The sequence below is a fragment of the Pinus tabuliformis genome, chromosome Q, assembly GCF_031772625.1.
Source record: "Pinus tabuliformis cultivar Carrire ecotype Pingquan chromosome Q, CPIR1, whole genome shotgun sequence".
Taxonomy (NCBI): Eukaryota; Viridiplantae; Streptophyta; class Pinopsida; order Pinales; family Pinaceae; genus Pinus; species Pinus tabuliformis.
Window position 1 is genome coordinate 1,092,178,348 of NC_142296.1, and position 22,046 is coordinate 1,092,200,393.

The 22,046-nt window shown below is 37.1% G+C and overlaps 1 protein-coding gene across 1 annotated transcript in view; it reads left to right on the top strand.

The window, feature by feature from the left end:
* LOC149223320 (uncharacterized) overlaps window positions 1-17,790 on the top strand; it is a 34,580-nt gene extending 16,790 nt beyond the window's left edge. The window contains exons 2-3 of the mRNA XM_089387868.1: window positions 15,806-16,045; window positions 16,236-17,790. Of these exons, the coding sequence (XP_089243994.1) occupies window positions 15,806-16,045; window positions 16,236-17,750 (1,755 nt within the window). The 3' untranslated portion in view covers window positions 17,751-17,790. The remainder of the gene's footprint in view (window positions 1-15,805; window positions 16,046-16,235) is intronic.
* Window positions 17,791-22,046: the final 4,256 nt, after the last annotated feature.

Sequence of the window (22,046 nt, forward strand, 5' to 3'; positions counted from 1 at the left end):
TGGTTTATAATGATAAAACAGAAAACCTTTCCAAATCAAATTTTAAAATGAACTCCTCTGTCATAGGTAGAGCCTCTGCTGCCAGCAAATGTTCATAGTTTCGACAGGGATACCTTTTAACCATGCTATTGTCCATTGTTCCATCCAATTAAGAGTGTGATTAACAGAATGAATTCAAAACATGTTTTCATATTTTGTATTTCATTTCCTTTTTCTGTTATTGATAAGATAAAAAGCCATTGTCCTGGTTTGGTGGCCAGCTATTGACAATGCCATTCACTGGTAGTAATCTAACCGAACAAGCTGGCTCTTGATGAGACCCCTTGTCTTATAATTTCAAGCCATTACCCTGTTTTGGTATGCAGTATTGGTAATGTCGGTTAAACTATTTCCCTATGAACATGGTAAGTAGGCTTGTAATAAGACCTCTTATCTTTAATATCAAATATTTTAGAATTACACTCTAAGTAATCATAAACTTTAGTGAATGGGATGAACAATCTTCTCCTTAAGAGTTAATGGATGACAGGGTAAGAGTTGAAGATGCTGAAATTGGATTGGCTTCTATCTTGATATTGATAACCTTTTGAGACCAATCTGAAAACAGAGAATGATTTACAATACTTTTAAACTTTGAAAGGAGTTCACAAAACTTGAACTGTAGTTTCAGAATACAATGATACCTAATTTCCTAGAAATTATCCCTTTTGGTTAAGAGTTCTATTATTTTAAAAGCAAATATCGCTGTACTCCTGGAGATCAAATTTTCAAACACAGCAAAGGTCAATAGTAGATACCTCACAACATTATTTTCTGCAAATCCTACAAACTACAAAAATCTATCAAACTAGAAGGAGAAGGGGTTACCTCCTCAATTAAAGAATTTCTTCAAGATAAGGCCATTAATAGGGAGAGAATCTCTCATCCCTGATAAGTCTTGCAATATAAAGGTCGAATGGCCTATCTTTTCACAGATCTGAAACGGTCCAAGCCACATCTTCTGGAACTTAGTATGTTTACCCTTGTCCTCATGGGCTTTGTCCCATTTCAGAACTAAATCTCCGACTTGGAATTGTTTTGAACCGGATGAGACTGAATCAAAAGCTGCCTTTATGACTTGCTGATGTTTGGCATGAATAACCCTGGCTTTTTCTCTTTCCTCTTCTAGTTCTAGAATTTGGTCATGTCTAAGCTGAATAGAAGAGGAAGGACTTTCCTCAATGAACTGCACTAGGGCTAAAGAAGGAAGAACAAGATTTGTGGGTAGTACTGCTTCTTTTCCATACACAAGATTGAACGGAGAAGATCCTATAGAAGCTTTCTGTGTTATCCTATCAGCCCATAATGCAAACACTAAAGATTTGTGCCAGTTTTTATGATTCTGTTCGATAGTTCGCTTAATGATTTTGATCATATTTTTATTAGTAGACTCTGCTAAACCATTACCCTGAGGATAGTAATTAGCAGAATATTTTAATTTAAATCCTCTTTTAATAGCGAAATCAAACATAGCATTGCCTGAAAAGTAAGATGAATTATCAAAAACAAGAGCATTTGGGACACCAAACCTGGTAATGATGAATTGATCTATGAATTCAATGATTGCTTCAGAATTCGCTGTCTTTAAAGGGATTGCCTCAACCCACTTAGTAAAATAATCGGTAGCAGTAAGGATATACTTATGCTGTTTGGAATATGGTGGAGTAATCTCCCCAATGATGTCCAATCCCCATTGCTCAAATGGTTGTTCAATGTTGATCGGTTGCAGAGGGAAAGCTGATTTACGTTGTCTTCCACTAGAAGTTTGACAATTGAGGCATTTCCTTACATACTCGTGGGCATCTTTAAACAAAGTAGGCCAATAGTAACCAGCATGAATAATTTTGTGAGCTGTTGTATCAGCTCAAAAATTTCCTCCCGCTGGTCCATCATGTAACTCCTGCAAAACCTTTTGTGCTTCAGTTTTCTCAAGGCATCTCAATAAGATGGAATCATAATTCTGCTTAAAAAGGACATCATCAATAATTGTAAAATTCTTTTCTTTCAACCTAATGGCCCTTTTGTTCTTGTAAGATAGATTCGGAGGTGCATATCCATTCTTTAAATAAAAGATTAAATCTGCATATTGAGATTCAGAATCAGTAACACTTATCTGATTGATTTCTTCAGTTTGCTCTGTATCGCTTGATTCTGGAATGTTGGATGCTCCTGCCAATATCCTGCAAAAACCTTGGCCCCTAACAATCTTTGCTGGCCTAATTTCTAAGTCATACTCTTGAAGTGCTGTGACCCATTTTGCCCTTTTTTTACCTAGTTCTTTTTGGATTAATAGTTGCCTAACTGCTAGGAAAGGAACTATAACTTTTGTGTGAGTTTTCAAAAGGAAGGGTCTATAATGCTTGACTGCTTTAAATACAACAAAGGCTTGTTTTTCTACATCGGAGTAATTCAATTCAGCACCCTGAAGATTTGAGCTAAAATATGAAATGGGTGCTTCCAAATTGTGATCATTTAGTTGTGTGAGTACTGCAACATAAGACAAGTTGGATGCGATGGTATACAATGTAAAATGATTAGAAAAATTTGGAGTATTTAAAGCTGGGGCATTGATTATTGATTGCTTGATTAGATCAAAAGCTTCCTTTTCTGGTAATCCCCACTTAAAGACTGAATTTTTCTTAATCATTGTTTGAAGTGGCAAAATAATTTGAGAAAAATCTGGGACAAATCTTTTAACGAAATTGATCTGGCCTAAAAATGATTGCATCGATTTTTTTTTGTGTGGGAAAGGGATTTCAGAGATTTATTTGATCCGATCAGGATCAATATAAATGCCATCTTTGGATACAATAAAACCCAAGAGCTTTCCTTGATCAAGAGCAAAGAAAGACTTTTTAGGGTTAAGAGAAATACCATATCTTTTGCAACGCTGAAAGATTTGATTTAGATCATGCAAATGATTATACCTCTCCTTAGAGAATACAGTAATATCGTCTAGATAGACGACTACTGTTCTATTAATCAACCCTCTAAAAGCTATATCCATAGCTCTTTGGAATGTCGCTCCTGCATTTATAAGTCCAAAAGGCATTTTCTGATACGCATATGTTCCCCATTTCGTCCTGAATGTGGTCTTAAGCTAGTCATCAAGATGAACCAGAATTTGGTTATATCCTGAGAAACCATCAAGAAAGGACATCAGTTCAGAGCCTGCTACTGATTGGAGTATTTGCTCCATAGTAGGTAATGGGAAATTGTCTTTCAAGCTTGCTTTGTTCAAATTTCTGAAATCAATACAAATTCGAATGTCGCCATTTTTCTTTCTGACTGGCACCATATTAGAGACCCAGTTTGAGTGTCGGACAGGAAAAATAATCTTGGCTTTCAAGAGTTTGTTAAGTTCAGATTTTATCTGGCTCTCCAAATTTGGATGTATTTTTCTTAACTTCTGCTGAATCGGTTTCTGATCGGGAAGCATAGGAATGGTATGCTGGATAATGGATGTATCATAAGTCTTCAAATTATCATACTTCCAAGCAAAAACCTGTTTATTTTTCCTTAACAGTTTAATAAATGCCTCCTTCTCTTCCAAGGAAAGTCCTAATCCTAAATTAATATTTTGAGGAGCATGCTCAGTACCTAGATTTATCAATTCGAACCTAAGGGTAGAACTTTGGAGCTTTGCATTAATTACAGGTTTAAACCTGTCTTTGATATCATAAAGATCTTCGAGCTTTACCACTGGCTTAGGAATTGAATTTTCCTGAGGTGTTTCTTTCATTTGTAGATCATGGTCATTTTCCTCAATAATTTGATCGTCATAGGACTTTTCAGAAGTTAGAAATTGTAAAATATCCTCATCATGATTGAATACTCTCCAATTAGTGACATTGTCAGGAATTGAAGGTCTAAAAAGTAATTCTACGGAAAATCTATCTAGGTTGTAGTCTTCAGAAGGTAGAAGCTTGGAAGCTACATTGCCTAGGAGATCGGCTGCTGAGTTTTGAGACCTGGGGATGGAGGAAATGTTGAATGTGGAAAAGTACGAAGTAAGTTCTTGTACTAGCGATTGATAGTGCTTGAGGTGATTTGAAAGACAATGGATTGCATTCCTCACCTGTTTAACAATTATTTCAGAATCGCCGAATACTTTCAAATATTGCACTTTAAGACTGATCGCTTTATACAGTCCCTGGACTAAGGCTTCATATTCGGCTGTATTGTTAGTGCATTCAAATTCCAGCCTACAGGACAACATTGTCTTTTCTCCTTCTGGACTAACCAAAATTCAACCTGCTCCTAAGCCCTCGTTAGACTTAGAGCCATCAAAATATAAAGACCAAAATAAATAAGTATTAACAAATGTATTTACAGTTTTCTTAACATCATTGAAACATCTAGACTTATCAGTTTGTGAAAAATTTTCAACCTGAGATGTAAAATGATTGACTGAAAAAGGAGATGGTTGGGCAACAAAGTTGCCAAAGAATGACTCTGACGAATAATTCCCTAAAATGTTGTTGTTGAATGCTACGGGTTGGTTTTCTTGCTCAAATTCAGTCACTATATGGGTCATATGTTTCTCTCGATCGATCCTTATTTGATTTGGCTTGCCCTTGTAGGGAAGCCACATATGTGACCAATCAGTGGAAATATACCCATGCAATTTTTCGGACCAATCCCTACTCAGAATTAAACCGTAAAATTCAGGTATATCAGCTATTAGGATGTCAATCCTTTGTACTACTCTGGGATCAACAGACAACCTGATAGTTACGGAATTAATTTCTCCCACAACCTGCACTTTGGTCCTGTCCAACTGTACAATATGAATAGCAGACTTCTGGGGTTCAATGTTCAGTTTAGAGCAAACTGAAGCTGGCATTATGTTAGATGATGCCCCTGAGTCAATTAAACAGTTGTGCAGGTTTCTATTGTAAATATCATAGGTTAGCAGGAAGGGTGGAGTATGAGAATTTGATCTATCTCCAATTAGAACTGAATCGGTAGCTTCAACCATACCTGGAGGAGGTTGGCCTGAATCATTAGCGGCTTTTGCACTGGGAAGTGGTGTAGAGGGAACAACATTCAACTCTTTAAGAAGTAATTTATGTTGATGCTTTAATTTACTAAGCTCAAACATAGTAATGTTTGCTTTAGTTTTCTTCATGTCATCAACAATGTTATACTTCATTGAATCGGATACGACTAATGTTTTGGATGTTGAAGGAATATTAGAAGTTGAAGGCTGGTTTTGGGGAACTGCTGCAGGTGATTTCTTTGCAGGTGTTTTTTCTTTGGTTGTAGTGGCACGTGCACTCCTCTTCTTTGATGATACGTGAACAGGTTCAGAAGTACTTTTTCTCCTAGTAGTGACTGGGAACGCCTCTTCTTCATTATCAGTATCAGAGTTGGGGAGTATAAAATCCCACATTCCATGACATTCTACTACTTCTTCTTCATCATCAGTCGGTGCGATTGTTTCCTCTTCCTCTTATTCTTCTTGCTCTGAGTCTGCGTTAGATATGACATTTGGGGGCTTTGACTAATTTCTCTTAAAAGTTCTAAAGGGTCTTTTGGTTTAGGTTTCGGCCACTTGTTTCTTTATTTCGACCATTTCATTTGATAACGTTTTTAAGACCTTTTGCAAACCTTCCATGTCGTATGGGTCTTTTGGGGTTTTCTTTCTTGAGTCATCTTTGAAAGAGACATTTTTGGATTTTCTGTCTTCCAGAGCAGCTTTCTTCTCTAGAGCATTGATGCGTTTTTCCACAGCAAGTGCTTCTCTCATGTTTTCGGCTAAGGTAGGTTTCCCAGCCCTGTCTACAAAAATGGCTATATTGGCAGGTAGGGCGGTGATATACCATTCGCTTCGAATTTGTTCACTTGGTTTGGAAGCCGTAGGGATTTTGTTTAGGAGTTTATTGAAGCAAGCATTAAATTCCTTTATTGGTTCTCTATGCTCTATTCTCAGATTAGAGAGATCATTTATTAAGGTCGCCAAAGACCTATCATCTCCATATTTGGTAAGAAACTACTCTTGGCAAGTGTTCCAACTGGTAATGGAACCAGACGGTAAAGAGAAATACCAGGAGCCTGCTGATCCTTGTAAGGTGTAAGGGAAAAGTCTATCAACAACATCTTGTTCTGTTACTCCTTTCAAGTTGACTGCTAACATGAAATTATTGATGTGTTCCTCAGCTTGGGTTCTATCATCTGGATTAAACTTGGGTAGCCATTTTTCAGGATAATCTGGTAATGGATGCAATGGCGCAGGCATATTGACTGCACCAGGTCTGGTCCATGGATCTGCCATTGTAATAGCAACAGTGGTTGATACTACTGTTGGAATTCCAGATGTATGGGAAGGAAATAATACTGAGGAGTGGGCAGGTTGGGATGTTGAAGCTTCTAATCCCTGGTGAACAACAATATGTAATGGGGGAGTGGATGGTTGACTTTGCAGAGGGGAAGATGCAATGGAGGATATGGATGAAAGGTCTTCACTATCAGATCCTTCAGTATTTTTCTTCGCCTTTTTCCTTTTGGGTAAAGGGAACTCAGTGGGTTCAATACCGAGATTTTCGCTCTGAAGTCTGGTGAGAGGGTGAGGTAAATTGAACTGCGAAGTCGCACTGCTTTGTGATACCTCAGATTTCTGTGGTGAAATCGAGAAGCTCTGAAGTTTGTGGATAAGAGACTGGACTTCAGGTGATTCAAGACTTAATTGTTCTGGAGTATGATGGGTTTGAGCAGTGGTAGTTGATTCCTCTTCTTCTTGTTTGGATACTGGTGAACCAGTATGCAAATAGGAAGATCGAGGGGATTCGGAGGGAGGATTACTCTTAGAATGGCTTATAGGTTTTGGCTTATGTGCTGTGGAGCGGTAAAAAGGTGTCTTTTGAACTCCTAATTACCTTCACATTAATTATCAACCCAGGGATGACTTTGTATTTCAAGAGTGTACTCAGTCTGAGGCGGCTATTTACTTAAGAGTAATGTTTTGCAGTATAGTGCTTAAAACCCAAAAGTAAATGAATGCTTGAAAAAGAAATCTAATTGGAACAACAAGAAACTGAAATGTTCTAAACTAAATCATTCATTCAAACAACCATCAATCAAGGATATAGTAGCAATAACTCATTCCTCTAGAAATTGATGGAAAGGAAAATAGAGTATGGACCAAAGATCTGGGAGCTAAGCAGCGACTTGCTGACTCACTACAGCTTTAGACCTTCTCTCACACCAAAGCAGCAATTGCAAGGAAATGGAATGGCAGCAAGTAAAATGAAATAGCAAAAGGAAATAGAACAGCAGTAAATGAAACAGCAATCAAAAGAACTAAATCTCGCGAGTCAAAACCAACTTACTCACACTCTGCTATGAAATAACACTCTTCACTCCTCAAGCAAACTGGATGGAATATACTTTATGGAACAACAGGGATCAATCATATATACATGCAACACGCTAATATAGTAATCTGATCTTGGTAATCCACTTGTCAGTCTTAGTTATAAATAATACGATTGTCTTTTAGAATGTAACAGCAACGTTCATAGATTCAACAATCGCAAGGAAATATAATTTCTAAGATGAATTCAATAATACCAATGGTCAAATGTTACAACACAGTCATTCCATAATTGAATAGCAATGGTATCCTGTAAAAACCATTTATATCAGCACTTAAAGAAACAGCAATGCGTTGCAAAGTTAATATAACGGTTCTGTCTTCAGAAATGATATTACTCAGTAAATCAAATGTAACGGAGCTGTGATGTAAAATAACATAACATATCAGATTACCAAATAAAACTGATAAGCAAACCATGCATAAAACAAAAGAATATAATATACAGTAGCAGCAGCAGCGTACTCCACCAGAGGCTGGGCCCTTAGCCGCCAGCGGACGCTGCTGGGTTACTTCAGAAGGAAAAGAGTGAACAGCAACGCCCAAATTATGTATTAGTCATTAAATAGTGAAATCATTACAATAGTTGAAGCTTTGAGACTTACAACATAAAACAATCCTTCCTTCCTCCTATCCTATCATGAATCCTTTCTTCTGAATCTCTAATTCAAATCATCAATTTGTCATCATTCGAATCCCCAAAGTCATCCTCAAGTCTCTCCCTCTCTGATCTTTGTTTTCATTTAAATAGAGAAAGATCAGAGAGCAGTTATAACATAGATAATTACAACATGATTTCCTTTACAAATTTGGGTTGATTCTAACCAGATGATCAACAAGAAAATATATTTCCTTTCATCTCTCAACAAAATCAAGACGAATTTGGGTTTGCAGCTGAGATTTGGAGGACGGCCGCAACAACAAATCTGATAAAATTGTGCTCAAAGAACCCTACGTTTCTCTCTGTACAAGCCGAATTTTGGCAAACCGTTCTTTCCGAAAGTTAATTGGACCCGTTCTAGACAAAACCCATGTTCCGGATTTCTCAAATTCGTCTTTATTTGCTCAGAATCTCAACCGCAAAACTGTCACTCCTTAAACCAGCGAATTTCTGAGTTGGCAGATTTTAAAAATCAGATCTTCAATCTGGAAGTTACCTTGGAGGCTAAAAATGGTGAATAATGTTATAACCAACTTATTAGAACTATCATTGATAAAATAATGCATAATCATCAATTTATTAGAAATAAAGGAGAATAAATAATATTCATCCATGAGAGCATAAATCATTTATAAAATGGATTTAAATGATAAATTATAACAAATGATATGATGAAGAATAGTGGAAATGGGTGGGATAAGTGTTCAAAAGTGATAATAATAATGGCATATTAACGAACCAACATACCCCCACACTCAATATGTTGCGTGTCCTCACGCAACAAAAACTGAATATATTGCATGTCCTCATGCAACCCAAAGACAGAAACCATGTGTTAACCAAGCAATAAAAATTTGAGAACAAATGAATGCTTCCTTAATTAATGAATATTCATTTTTAGCAATCTTGATGAAGGCATAACAATTAAGTTGCAGCAAAATATAATATAAATAACAACAACCTTTATTAACCATTTTCCCAAAAACTACAACCCAACTTTTGTTGAAATTTGGCAAGTAAATTTATAATATATGAATGCCTTTATGATCCAAAAATCGGATTGTTTTGATGCACGGATCATGAGATATAAACAAAATGGTTGTAGGTGAGAGTGCATGATTTCTGAAATTTTTATGAGCCAATTTATCTTGAATTTATCTAGGTATGTGTATTTTAATAGTATGTCTGTGTTTCCTAGAGATCACAAGAATGGAGTTCATAGTTTTAAAAATATGTGGAAATCAATTTCTGCACTGTGTGAAAATGAAATTGTATGCCTTAAATAAGGAAGAAAGTAGACAACATCCATCATGCATAACAATTCCTCCCCCTCTCTGAAAAATTAGCATGTCCTCATGCGATGCTAGAAAACAAATAGAGGTGGTTGCTACCAGCTGTTGAATTTTATGCTTGGTGTAAAACAACATGGAATAAGGGAGGTGTTGAGAGTGAATAAGAATAGCAATGGATGATAAATAATATGAATGGCGTGGTGATAAGAAAGAAAGGAATGAAAGGAACACTCCCCCACACTCGAAAATGACATGCTGCTGAAAAAGGGGAAGTGGTAAAGATGTGGAATGAAGGATGACAAATAATGCTCAAAATGGATTTTCATTAGATTCTCCTAAATTTATAATAAATTAGAAAACTATGCAATTTTACCTCAAGTTTTACCTCCAAAAATGTGGAATGACATATATGGACTGGCAGTTGTTGAAGCTGATGTAGGCAGAGTTGGTGCTGAAAGTGATGCAAAAGGTGGAATCCAGGGAAGCACAGCATGTCTGAAGAATTGTTCACGTTCGCGAGCCTCTACTGTGAAGTGCAATAGTGTGGTCATGCTACGAATAGAATTCTGCCCATACTTGTTGTTCTCTTGTAAACAAAGCACTATTTTGCATACAATGTTCTTGAATCCATAGTGTTAGTTTTGAATAGAAATATATAAGATGCATGCAAAACTTTCAGTCAGAAAAACTTTTGTCAAATCAACAAGTTATGGCAGAGAGTAGTAATCATATCGCATGCAATTCCATAATGCAGACATTCCCCCCCCCCCCCTCTAATTGAAAAATGAATTCCATGACCATAAAGCGTATGAGAGGGGTTATGCTGATGGCAAGGCAAGGGAATGAACAATACAGTAGTAGAGTACACATATCAATGATAGGACGACGAGAGTTATGGTTATAATGAGAGCAGAGTGTATAAAGATAGTTATGAATAAGAGATAGGACGCTTTGAATTGATGATAAGTGATGAAAAAGAGAAAAAGAACAACAATATGTCAATAAGATGCTTTACTGATAGTATTCTAGCTGAAAATGATGCGATTGATCATAAAACAATTTCTCATGCATAAAGGTTCAAAACAGGGAAAAAGTTAAGGAAATAACTTCTCTGATAAAAAGAAAAATAAGAAAAGGGTATTATAATAATAATTGACGATAAGATATAACTTCAATACCATAAGCAGAGCCGCTGCTGCCAGCAGGCGTCCATAGCCTCGACAGGGTTGCTTTTTAACCCATATGAGCCAGAATCCTCAATTTATAACTAGAGAGTTTCAGTGTTGTTCTACAGAAGAGATCAATGTGCTGGCATGGTAACCAGATAACCACACTGCCATTCACTAGGATGTAGCAAAAGTGATCAGGCCGGCTCGTGATGAGACCTCCTGTTCCATGGATAATTTGGTTATCCAATGGATCATAACCCTGGTGTGGTGGCCATAATGGGAATGTCACTTTCTTACAACCTTATGAACATGGTAGGCTGGCTCGTAATGAGACCCCCTATCCTCCATCTGCGAACAAAATTTTGTTGTTATTACATATTTTTATGATAAAAAGAAGGAGGCTCAGTACTCCTTAAGAGCAGGGATGGTGGAAGAAGTTGAACATGTCAAAAAAAAAATATACCCATAATCTCGTTTATTACAGACAGAGAAGATTATAACCAGGAAGGGTGGAACCAACATGGTATTAAGATGGTCAATCAATATCATGGTCAACAGAAAACAATGCAGTAAAGTGATATATAAATAATTGTGTCCCTTCTGAAAAAAATCTATCATCAAGGAGCTGTCCGGTTAAAGATTATAACGTGAATGATATTAACTTTGCTTCAAAAGAACCCATAATTCTTGTCCTGATAAAAGTAGTGTACTTCATGCCATAAAAGGGAATCGGTAAAATGTGGTTGAGATGAATTAGGAATAATATCACAAGAGGAAGAAAAGGGTTGCTCTCAAAAATACTCCCAAAGTGTTGCTTTTTTTTTTAATGAACAGCAAAAACACTCAAAAAAATGTTATTCCTTGTAGGGAACAACAAAGGAAATGCACACCAAAAAGCAAAAATACACACAAAAAAAATGTGAGAATGCGAATGCCGTTCCTTTGGAAAAAGGAACAGCAAAAATCAAAAGTACCGTTCCTTTGAAAAAGGAACATCAAAAATGAAAAGTGTCGAAGTGCTGTCCCTTTCGAAAAGGAACAGCAAAACGTGAAAGTACAGAAGTGTTGTTCCATTCGAAAAGGAACAGCAAAACGTGAAAGTGCAGAAGTGTTGTTCCATTTCAAAAAGGAACAGCAAAACGTGAAAGTGAAGAAGTGCTATTCCATTTCGAAAAGGAACAGCAAAAAGTGAAAGTGCAGAAGTGCTGTTCCATTTCGAAAAGGAACAGCAGCTGTTCCATTTCGAAAAGGAACAACAAAATGTGAAAGTGAAAAAGTGTTGTTCCATTTCGAAAAGGAACAGCAAAACGTGAAAGTGCAAAAGTGCTGTTCCATTTCGAAAAGGAACAGCAAAACGTGAAAGTGCAAAAGTGTTGTTCCATTTCGAAAAGGAACAGCAGCTGTTCCATTTCGAAAAGGAACAACAAAACGTGAAAGTGCAAAAGTGTTGTTCCATTTTGAAAAGGAACAGCAGCTGTTCCATTTCGAAAAGGAACAGCAAAATGAACTGTGAAAAAGGAACAGCAAAATGAATGGCTGAACCAAAAAGTGCTATTCCTTTAGAAAATAAATAGCAAAACAAAAATGATGTCCCTTTGAAAAAGGAACAGCCGGAACGACAAAAATGCACACAAATGTTGTCCCTTCAGAAAAGGAACAGCAAAATACACAACCATAAAATGCAAACACGCAAAGAATGAATTAGCTGTTCACTGCATTGATGCTGAGGATGAGTTGCACTTTGAATGAAGCAACACCTGAAACACAAAATATAAGAGAAATTAGAAAAAAAAACAACAAAAAGCAGTATGTAAATAAATAAATTGAGTTACAACAGCTATGATGTTATGTCAAAAAAATGATCTATTTGAAAAATGTTTTGGCAACAGTGACAAGACATGAATTTTCAAATGGAAATCAATTATTCATTTCTTCTATTATGAATCCGTTGGGTAATGAGTTGGATGAAATTCTTTTGTTTCATTTAAAATTTCTTTCAAAAATCACTCGTCCATAAATTGACCTTCTTTATTTTCCCAAGACCTGCAAAAAACGAGTATCTACCTGCAATAAAACATTAAATCATGGAGAAAGAGAGGTGCGCGGGCTCCCTTAATCCAAGAATTATGTAAAAAACTAACAAGTAGTTACTCTGTAGAACAAATCCTTGGAGAAAATAACAAAGTAAAATTTATTTGTTACGTGCGGGAGAGCAGTGGCCAATCATACTAACTTGCAGTGTTTTAATCACAACTTCTTTGTTTTTCGTCGAAATTGAGTGATTCCAAAGCCAAATGAGAGCTAAATCGAAGCTTTATCTCCATTAGAAACAGGTTTTAAAGATTCAATGATATGATATGTCAATTTTAGTTAGAACAACCTGCATAATAGAGTCATTGTCGATTACCCGGCTTAGACCAACAGTTGATATTTCAAGCGTAACTTTTTCGTTTGATGTCGGATTCGAATGATTCAAATTGGAAATGAAAATAGATTCATTTATTTATCTCCAATAGAAACATGTTTTGAATACAAGAAGAATTGATAGGTCAAATACTGTAAGGAACAGCCAGAAAGACATAGTGTTAAGAGTGCTGATTTACGATAGACAGTCAGTATTTTGATCATAACTTCCCCATACGATATCAAAAATGAGTGATTCCAATTGCATTGTAAACTAGATTCATAGGGGAATCTACCATAGAAACAGGTTTTAAAAATTCATTCATTTAGGCCTCCAAAAACTGACTGTCCCAACTCTGTTCCTGAGCTGCCCGCTAGACATCCGGTCAATGTTTTGGCTCTAACTTTTTCGTTTCAAATCCAAATTGAGTGATTCAAATTGGGTTAGAAATTATACATCAAGGGCTACTTAGGGTAGAAACAGGTTTTAAAAATATGGTCATTTAGGCCTCCAAAAACTGACTGTCCCAACTCTGTTCCTGAGCTGCCCGCTAGACACCCTGTCAATGTTTTGGTTCTAACTTTTTCGTTTCAAATCCAAATTGAGTGATTCAAATTGGGTTAGAAAGTAGACATCAAGGGATACTTGGGTTAGAAACAGGTTTTAGAAATATTCACTTTTGGTCCCTCAAAACATGACTGTCCCGACTGTTTTTCCAGAAAGTTCATCAAGCCCGCAAGCCAAAAAAATGAAATTCAAGCATTTTTTCAAATTGGTGATAAAAATGAAAATGAGTGTTTGTAGAACTTATTATTTCCATTGTAAATCATCTACATACACAAATTATTAAAAAAAATTATCACCGATGTTGATTTCGATAGCATGTTGCAACAAAAACAACTAGTTTTACAAAAGAACAAAATGCACTTATTTATGTCCTTATTTTATTTTATTTTATTTTTTCACTAACCTACTTTGATTGAAGGATGAATATGACTACGTATATGAGTACTTCCAGTGAAGCCATTTTCGAAATACGGCTTCACGTATGCACATACCCAAATTTGAAAAATGCATGTTAATGGATATTAGGGTATGAGAAGACAACTTCCCTTCAAAAAATGGTATCAAAAATTGTTGAAGCATGGAGTGATGTTGCAAACAAATGATGGAGTGAAACCAATCTTCAATGTATCCTTTATTTTCTTGATTTCACATAGCCATCATATCATGAAGTTCTTGAGCTTTTAAAATAGCTTGTTGATGCATAGTAAAAGAAACCTCATTTTCTTCCATAGCTTCTACAATTTTTGCATTTGAAACATTCTGAATCTCATTGTAGGTTTTCTCTAATAACATATGTGAGATAGAATGGGTGTGAAGGGTGGGTAAATTTGCTAGTTCAACATTGTAAGCATGTTGTACTGGTTTATTATGGTGAGGGTGTGGAATTAGTTAAGCAGGAAAATGTGTATGGAATGGAGCATTTTGATGATGTGGTTGATTGGGTTGTGTGAATGGTTTTGATGGGCAAGCAAGGTGTTGTGAAAGAGCTGGTGGAGAATATGGAGAATGTTCTTGTGCTACAAGATGAGGGAGAGTAGTCATGCCATCATAAGATGAACCATGCCCAACTTGTAAACAAGATAGGTGGTTATATTGAAATTGACATGGCTGCCCTAACACATTAGCATTCCATAATGGATTATGCAAGTATGAAAATGGAGAAAAAGTGTTTTGAACCATACCTGTAGGCCTTGTTGCAGCTTTCTTACCTCTTTGATATGCTACTTCCATCCTAGATAAGGAAGAGTGAGTATCTATGAGATGCTCCTTTCGGTCCTGAGGGTAAAACACTTCATCCAATTCTTGATTTTTATGAACCAGCCTTGGAGATTCCTCTTGAATACCTTATGCACAATTCACAAACATCATCATATGACAACTGAAAAACATCACCTTTTCCTATCAGATTTAAAAGTTCTAAAAATTTATCTTTAATTCCTCTAAGAATGAGTGTTTTAAGATCTCTTTTTCCAAATGCTTATGCTTTGATTTTTGAAGGTTATAATGAAATCGATCTACATAATCCTCAAAACTTTCATGTTCCCCTTGTATCATACCGAAAATATCTTCATTGGATTTGCAATAGTCTTGGTACTTCTTCAAGAATATGTTCTCCATGTCCTCCCATGATTGGATGCAATTCCCACCTAGGCTCATGAACCATCAGAGAGTTGCTCCTTTTAGAGTAAGAGGAAACACTTTCAATCTTTGATCATTAGTACAATAATCATATCCTCTAAAAAGTATTTCGAACTCAAATAAAAATGTATCCGGATCTTCATTTGCTAAACCATGAAAATTTGGTAAAGATGGGGGAATTATGTGCATTTGTGTCACTTCTCCTAGATCTTTGATAGGAAATTCAAAAGTAGAAACGTGAGCCATTTCTTACCATAATATAAGATGTTCTTCATGTGTTTCTTCAAGGCTCCTTCTTCGAATGTTCCTATCAATTGGTTAGTGAAATGGGTGGTGCTTACATCACCACTTGTGTGAGATCATGTGATTCATTTTTTAAAAATTTCTATCTTTTTCCTAATTATTCACACAAAAATTCAAACATCTTGTTAGACTCCGTCTCATGTCAGAGATAGATTCTTCTTCAAAACCCTGTTTTGAAGAAGAAATCATTAATGTGTTGTTTAAATTTGTGTAATTTATGCTCCAGCTCTTCAAAAGGCAGTGATTGCAGCTCCTACCTCTGTAAAAGCACAAAGAAAACAAAGCATACATCAGACTCTACGATTGATGAATTTGGTCAAGTTTTATCTTCATATGGTTTCAATTATCATGGTACAGAGGTTCTCTACAGTGGCACATCCAGTCATTCGTTTCGAAGCTTTGCAGGCCCTTAGAGCAGCAATACACAGTTATACATCCATTATGTCTTTATGTTGGCATCTAATTTCTTCAACTGTATTGGGACTACTTGAGTCATCTTATTTTGACATTGGCGCACATGCAACATCGACAAAATTCTGCAAGGGAACCTCCAGGCAAAATCTGAGACCAGTTGATGACAAAACAATGCCGAGTGCTGTAAAGGAGGGGATGCAACAGAGTCTAGACCTATGGTTCGGGGTTGTAACCGTCCAAGGTGTCATGGAATATCCATTTCTTCATGCACGTGCCTTCTCTGCTGCTGCAAAGTTTTCACCAGTGATTGACAAGGGAAGATGTGAGCAGTTTGTTTATGCTGCCATGACAGTGTTTGTACTTATTTTGTTAGAAGCTTATGGCAGCATGGCAGCACCCAAGGGAGGGAGAGGAATGGATACCTTGTATCAGTCATACATTGAGTGGAGGATTGCCACATTCAAATGGTTACATACTTATTGAAGCAAATGGTGGTCTCAATCAACAGCGCACATCGATTTGTAATGCAGTAGCTGTGGCAGGCCTTTTGAATGCAACTCTTGTTATCCCCAAATTTCATTTTAACAGTATTTGGCAAGATCCTAGCAACTTTGGAGACATTTATGATGAGGGGCATTTTATCAAAAGTCTTAGATATGATGTGAGGGTGGTTAGAGAGCTCCCAGAAGATATAATGGCAACGTTTGACTACAATACAAGCAATATTTTTAATTTCAGGGTTAAGGCTTGGTCACCTGTCAGTTACTACTTGCAAAAGGTTTTTCCAAGATTACTTGATATTGGGGTAATATGGATATCTCCATTTGCAAATAGACTGTCATCTGAAGTCCCGCCCAATATTCAGCGCCTCCGATGTTTGGCTAATTACGAAGCATTAAAATTTTCTGTGCCCATTACTTCACTTGCAGAAAAGCTAGTAAAACGCATGATTGGGGCAAGCTCCAGAAGTAATGGAAAATATATTGCAGTTCATCTTCGATTTGAAGAGGACATGGTAGCTTTCTCATGCTGTGTTTATGATGGAGTGGTGGAAGATGCATTGCATAATGCAAATTTGACACCATTTGATCTTTCTGCAGTGGCTGTGACTATTGGACCTGGTTTAAGCCTATGCTTACGTATTGGTGTGAGAAAAGCAAGACTGATAGCTGGAAAACACAATTTGCCAATGGTTGGAGTCCATCACATGGAGGCGCATGCTTTAGTTGCTAGGTTGACAGAAAAGGAGTTGCAATTTCCATTCCTGGCCCTTTTAATATCTGGTGGTCACAATCTTCTTATCCTAGCGCAAAGTGTTGGTCGATATGTACAACTAGGTACAACAATAGATGATGCAATTGGAGAGGCATATGACAAGACAGCAAGGTGGCTTGGACTCGATATGAGGAGAGGTGGTGGCCCGGCTCTAGAAGAGCTTGCGCTGGAAGGTGACCCACATGCTATTAAGCTTTCGGTACCCATGCAGCAACACAAGGATTGTAATTTCTCATATGCAGGCTTGAAAACACAAGTGCGGAAGGCAATTGAATTCAGAAACATTGATACAAACAATGATCCGATAGTTGCCGCGAGCACTAAAGACCGAAAACTACGGGCAGACATTGCTGCCTTTTTCCAGAGAGTTGCTGTTTTGCATTTGGAGCAGAGATGTGATCGAGCTGTTGAATGGGCCCAAAGCATTGAACCATCTATTAATTGTTTGGTTGTGTCAGGAGGCGTTGCTTCAAATCATTATGTGCGAATTCAGCTGGATAAGATTGTAAAGAAGCATAACTTGAAGCTTGTTTGCCCACCCCCAAGCCTTTGTACAGATAATGTTGGATCTGCGTCCAAGGTGGCAACTGGGAGAGATATTTGCAGAGGGTAGGAGTAGTTCACCCTCTCTCAAAAGGGGCCGAATTCATCCATCATTAACATCCTCTATCCAAATGTCTTCACAGCACAATTCATGAGAAAGCTCTTCGTACTTTTGACTCTGCAATCTGAATCTGCTATTTACCACTGTAAAGTATCGATTCAGATTCTGGAAAAACTATATCACAGTGACCATATTGTCATTGCAAATGAGCTTGTGAAATTGGTATCGATTGAGCTCTCCTTGAACAAATATGCTTGCGCCAAAAAGAATTCTTTGTAGTCAATAATGGCTTCATTATTCCGCAACATAAACCACCAAATTTGAGCAAAGTCATCTGCACTGCACCTGCTGAAAGGCTCCGATACTCTGTACAGGACTCTGTTCCATGATTTCCGCCAACGACTGATCCTTTGGAGATTTTGTGGGCGATGTGGCTCTTAGAAGGCGGATTATGAGCTTTTGTTGATGCTACCATATAGCATGTGGTTGAAATGTGTTGGAAATCGATGAGTGGCACAGCATAAATCAGAATTAAACACGCAAACCTCTTTCAGTATAGTTGTCATCATCAGCTGAATCGGTGGACTACTAGCTTGAAGGTTATGCAACGTGGCAAACCAAACTAAAGTGAAGATTATCCATTACAGCCAGAGAATGCGATTTGATTCCAATCTTGGTCCTATGGAGATCTGCGCTCCAGTTTTGCCTCATAATTAGCCAAATCATCAACAGAATGTTAGTTTAAAGTTTGTTTTATTAAAATCGCCAATGTATTTCCAGAAATTCGGGAGCAGTTGTAATTTCCAGCATATGCAAAGTGGCAGAGAATGAGGAGCGATTGCCTATGTTTGTCTTCAGTCGGGATTGACACCTGTAAATGCTACTTCATCAGTTATCAAGTAGAAAGAGCGCCACTCTCTCTTCAGGAAGCGCTGATTGTTTTGTTAAATAAGGATAAAAACAAATTCCTGGTCTTGGGGTCGACTTGTTTTCCCCCAGCTGTATTTTGTTTCATATTTTTGTAGTTAGTTAAAACAGCGCCCCTGTTTTGGGCAGCATTGTATTTATTCATTTGTAATGAGAAAGAGTGAGAGAGGGGAGTTTTTCTGAAGCGCTGGGAGCTGCTGGAGAAGCAGAGAGCTTTTTATTGTACAGTTTTATGACAGAGAATTTAATGGAATTTCACAGCTCTGTTTGCTGAGATTCATGTGGTATGTTGATTTAGCATAAGTTTTTCCCTTTGTCTCATATGTAAACTGTTATGTTTCATTCACCTCATGATCATATCTATTTGAGCAAATGAAGTGATTAGGTAGGAATTCATAGTATTATATGCTCCTCCTATAAGTTTGTTCAATTCAATGTTTTCTTCTGTTTAAGGAGGATTCGAAGTATTATTTGCCCTCCTTAGCTCCTCACCGGTCTTGCCATCCCATTTGAAACCAGATTTGGTGTTAAATTGCATGCCTACCTTGCCTCAGTTGAATAACCTGTGTAGTCATTATATTTCTCTGTTTCAAGCTGTGATTTTGCCCATGCAGCCCAGAAAAGCCCCGTCATTCCATTAAAAAACCCCAAAAATCATTAAATCAACCCCCCTTATCAATTTACTAGCCTAAAATCTTTATTCTTAATTGGTCAGCCTAATCCTATTGAAAGATCTACCGAATCTGACCCGAGAGAGCCTTCTCATACCTCGTAGGGCTAGCTACGAGGTGAAATGGTTTGATGTAGCCTTGAAGGTTTACCTTCCTCAGCCTAGGGTGAAATCTCAAGCGCTAACACATCTATTTCTACTCTAGGTTCTTTAATAGTCCTACTGGAAAGCGGACGGGGGAGCAGGGCTTTTACATGCTCCGTACGCAGGTTCTTACCTTCCGTTTTTAAGATCCAACTCTTCCCTAGCAGGCAATCATCAGATTCACACTACTCTTTAGAAATGGCTACACTCTCCTCGGCAACGACGCCAAAATGTGGAGCGGTAAAAAGGTGTCTTTTGAACTCCTAATTACCTTCACATTAATTATCAACCCAGGGACGACTTTGTATTTCAAGAGTGTACTCAGTCTGAGGCGGCTATTTACTTAAGAGTAATGTTTTGCAGTATAGTGCTTAAAACCCAAAAGTAAATGAATGCTTGAAAAATAAATCTAATTGGAACAACAAGAAACTAAAATGTTCTAAACTAAATCATTCATTCAGACAACCATCAATCGAGGATATAGTAGCAATAACTCATTCCTCTAGAAATTGATGTAAAGGAAAATAGAGTATGGACCAAAGATCTGGGAGCTAAGCAGCGACTTGCTGACTCACTACAGCTTTAGACCTTCTCTCACACCAAAGCAGCAATTGCAAGGAAATGGAATGGCAGCAAGTAAAATGAAATAGCAAAAGGAAATAGAACAGCAGTAAATGAAACAGCAATCAAAAGAACTAAATCTCGCGAGTCAAAACCAACTTACTCACACTCTGCTATGAAATAACACTCTTCACTCCTCAAGCAAACTGGATGGAATATACTTTATGGAACAACAGGGATCAATCATATATACACGCAACACGCTAATATAGTAATCTGATCTTGGTAATCCACTTGTCAGTCTTTGTTATAAATAATACGATTGTCTTTTAGAATGTAACAACAACGTTCATAGATTCAACAATCGCAAGGAAATATAATTTCTAATATGAATTCAATAATACCAATGGTCAAATGTTACAACACAGTCATTCCATAATTGAATAGCAACGGTATCCTGTAAAAACCATTTATATCAGCACTTAAAGAAACAGCAATGCGTTGCAAAGTTAATATAACGGTTCTGTCTTCAGAAATGATATTACTCAGTAAATCAAATGTAACGGAGCTGTGATGTAAAATAACATAACATATCAGATTACCAAATAAAACTGATAAGCAAACCACGCATAAAACAAAAGAATATAATATACAGTAGCAACAGCAGCGTACTCCACCAGAGGCCGGGCCCTTAGCCGCCAGCGGACGCTGCTGGGTTACTTCAGAAGGAAAAGAGTGAACAGCAACGCCCAAATTATGTATTAGTCATTAAATAGTGAAATCATTACAATAGTTGAAGCTTTGAGACTTACAACATAAAACAATCCTTCCTTCCTCCTATCCTATCATGAATCCTTGCTTCTGAATCTCTAATTCAAATCATCAATTCACCATCATTCGAATCCCCAAAGTCATCCTGAAGTCTCTCCCTCTCTGATCTTTGTTTTCATTTAAATAGAGAAAGATCAGAGAGCAGTTATAACATAGATAATTACAACATGATTTCCTTTACAAATTTGGGTTGATTCTAACCAGATGATCAACAAGAAAATATATTTCCTTTCATCTCTCAACAAAATCAAGACGAATTTGGGTTTACAGCTGAGATTTGGAGGACGGTCGCAACAACAAATCTGATAAAATCGTGCTCAAAGAACCCTACGTTTCTCTCTGTACAAGCCGAATTTGGGAAAACTGTTCTTTGCTAAAGTTAATTGGGCCCGTTCTGGACAAAACCCATGTTCCAGAGTTCTCAAATTCGTCTTCATTTGCTCAGAATCTCAACCGCAAAACTGTCACTCCTTAAACCGGCGAATTTCTGAGTTGGCAGATTTTAAAAATCAAATCTTCAATCTGGAAGTTACCTTGGAGGCTAAAAATGGTGAATAATGTTATAACCAACTTATTAGAACTATCATTGATAAAATAATGCATAATCATCAATTTATTAGAAATAAAGGAGAATAAATAATATTCATCCATGAGAGCATAAATCATTTATAAAATGGATTTAAATGATAAATTATAACAAATGATATGATGAAGAATAGTGGAAATGGGTGGGATAAGTGTTCAAAACTGATAATAATAATGGCATATTAACGACCCAACATGTGCCATTCAGAGTTGATGGCCCTCCTTCTAGCGCCAAAAATGTTGAAGCCTCGAAAATCGCTGCAACAACATCGGGGATAACCACCCGGTCCGGACCTTAGTACAGCTCCTTTTCCGTTTGGAATAGTGGCTCCGACTGGGGATAATGGGACCAGTTTCCCAAAAGTGGATAAACAGGATGAATGTATGATTTATAAACTAAGCTAGCGGTAAGCGAATAACTAAACTATTAACAAGAATACAAGAACTATAACCTATCCCGGGAATCTATTGAACTTTAAAGTGCAGCGTTTAATGGTCTCTGTCTAAAGACAGGCATATAGATGACTCCATCGATCAGACGTAGATATTAATTCATTTAAGATTACTGTGCCTAAATAATTAAGCCC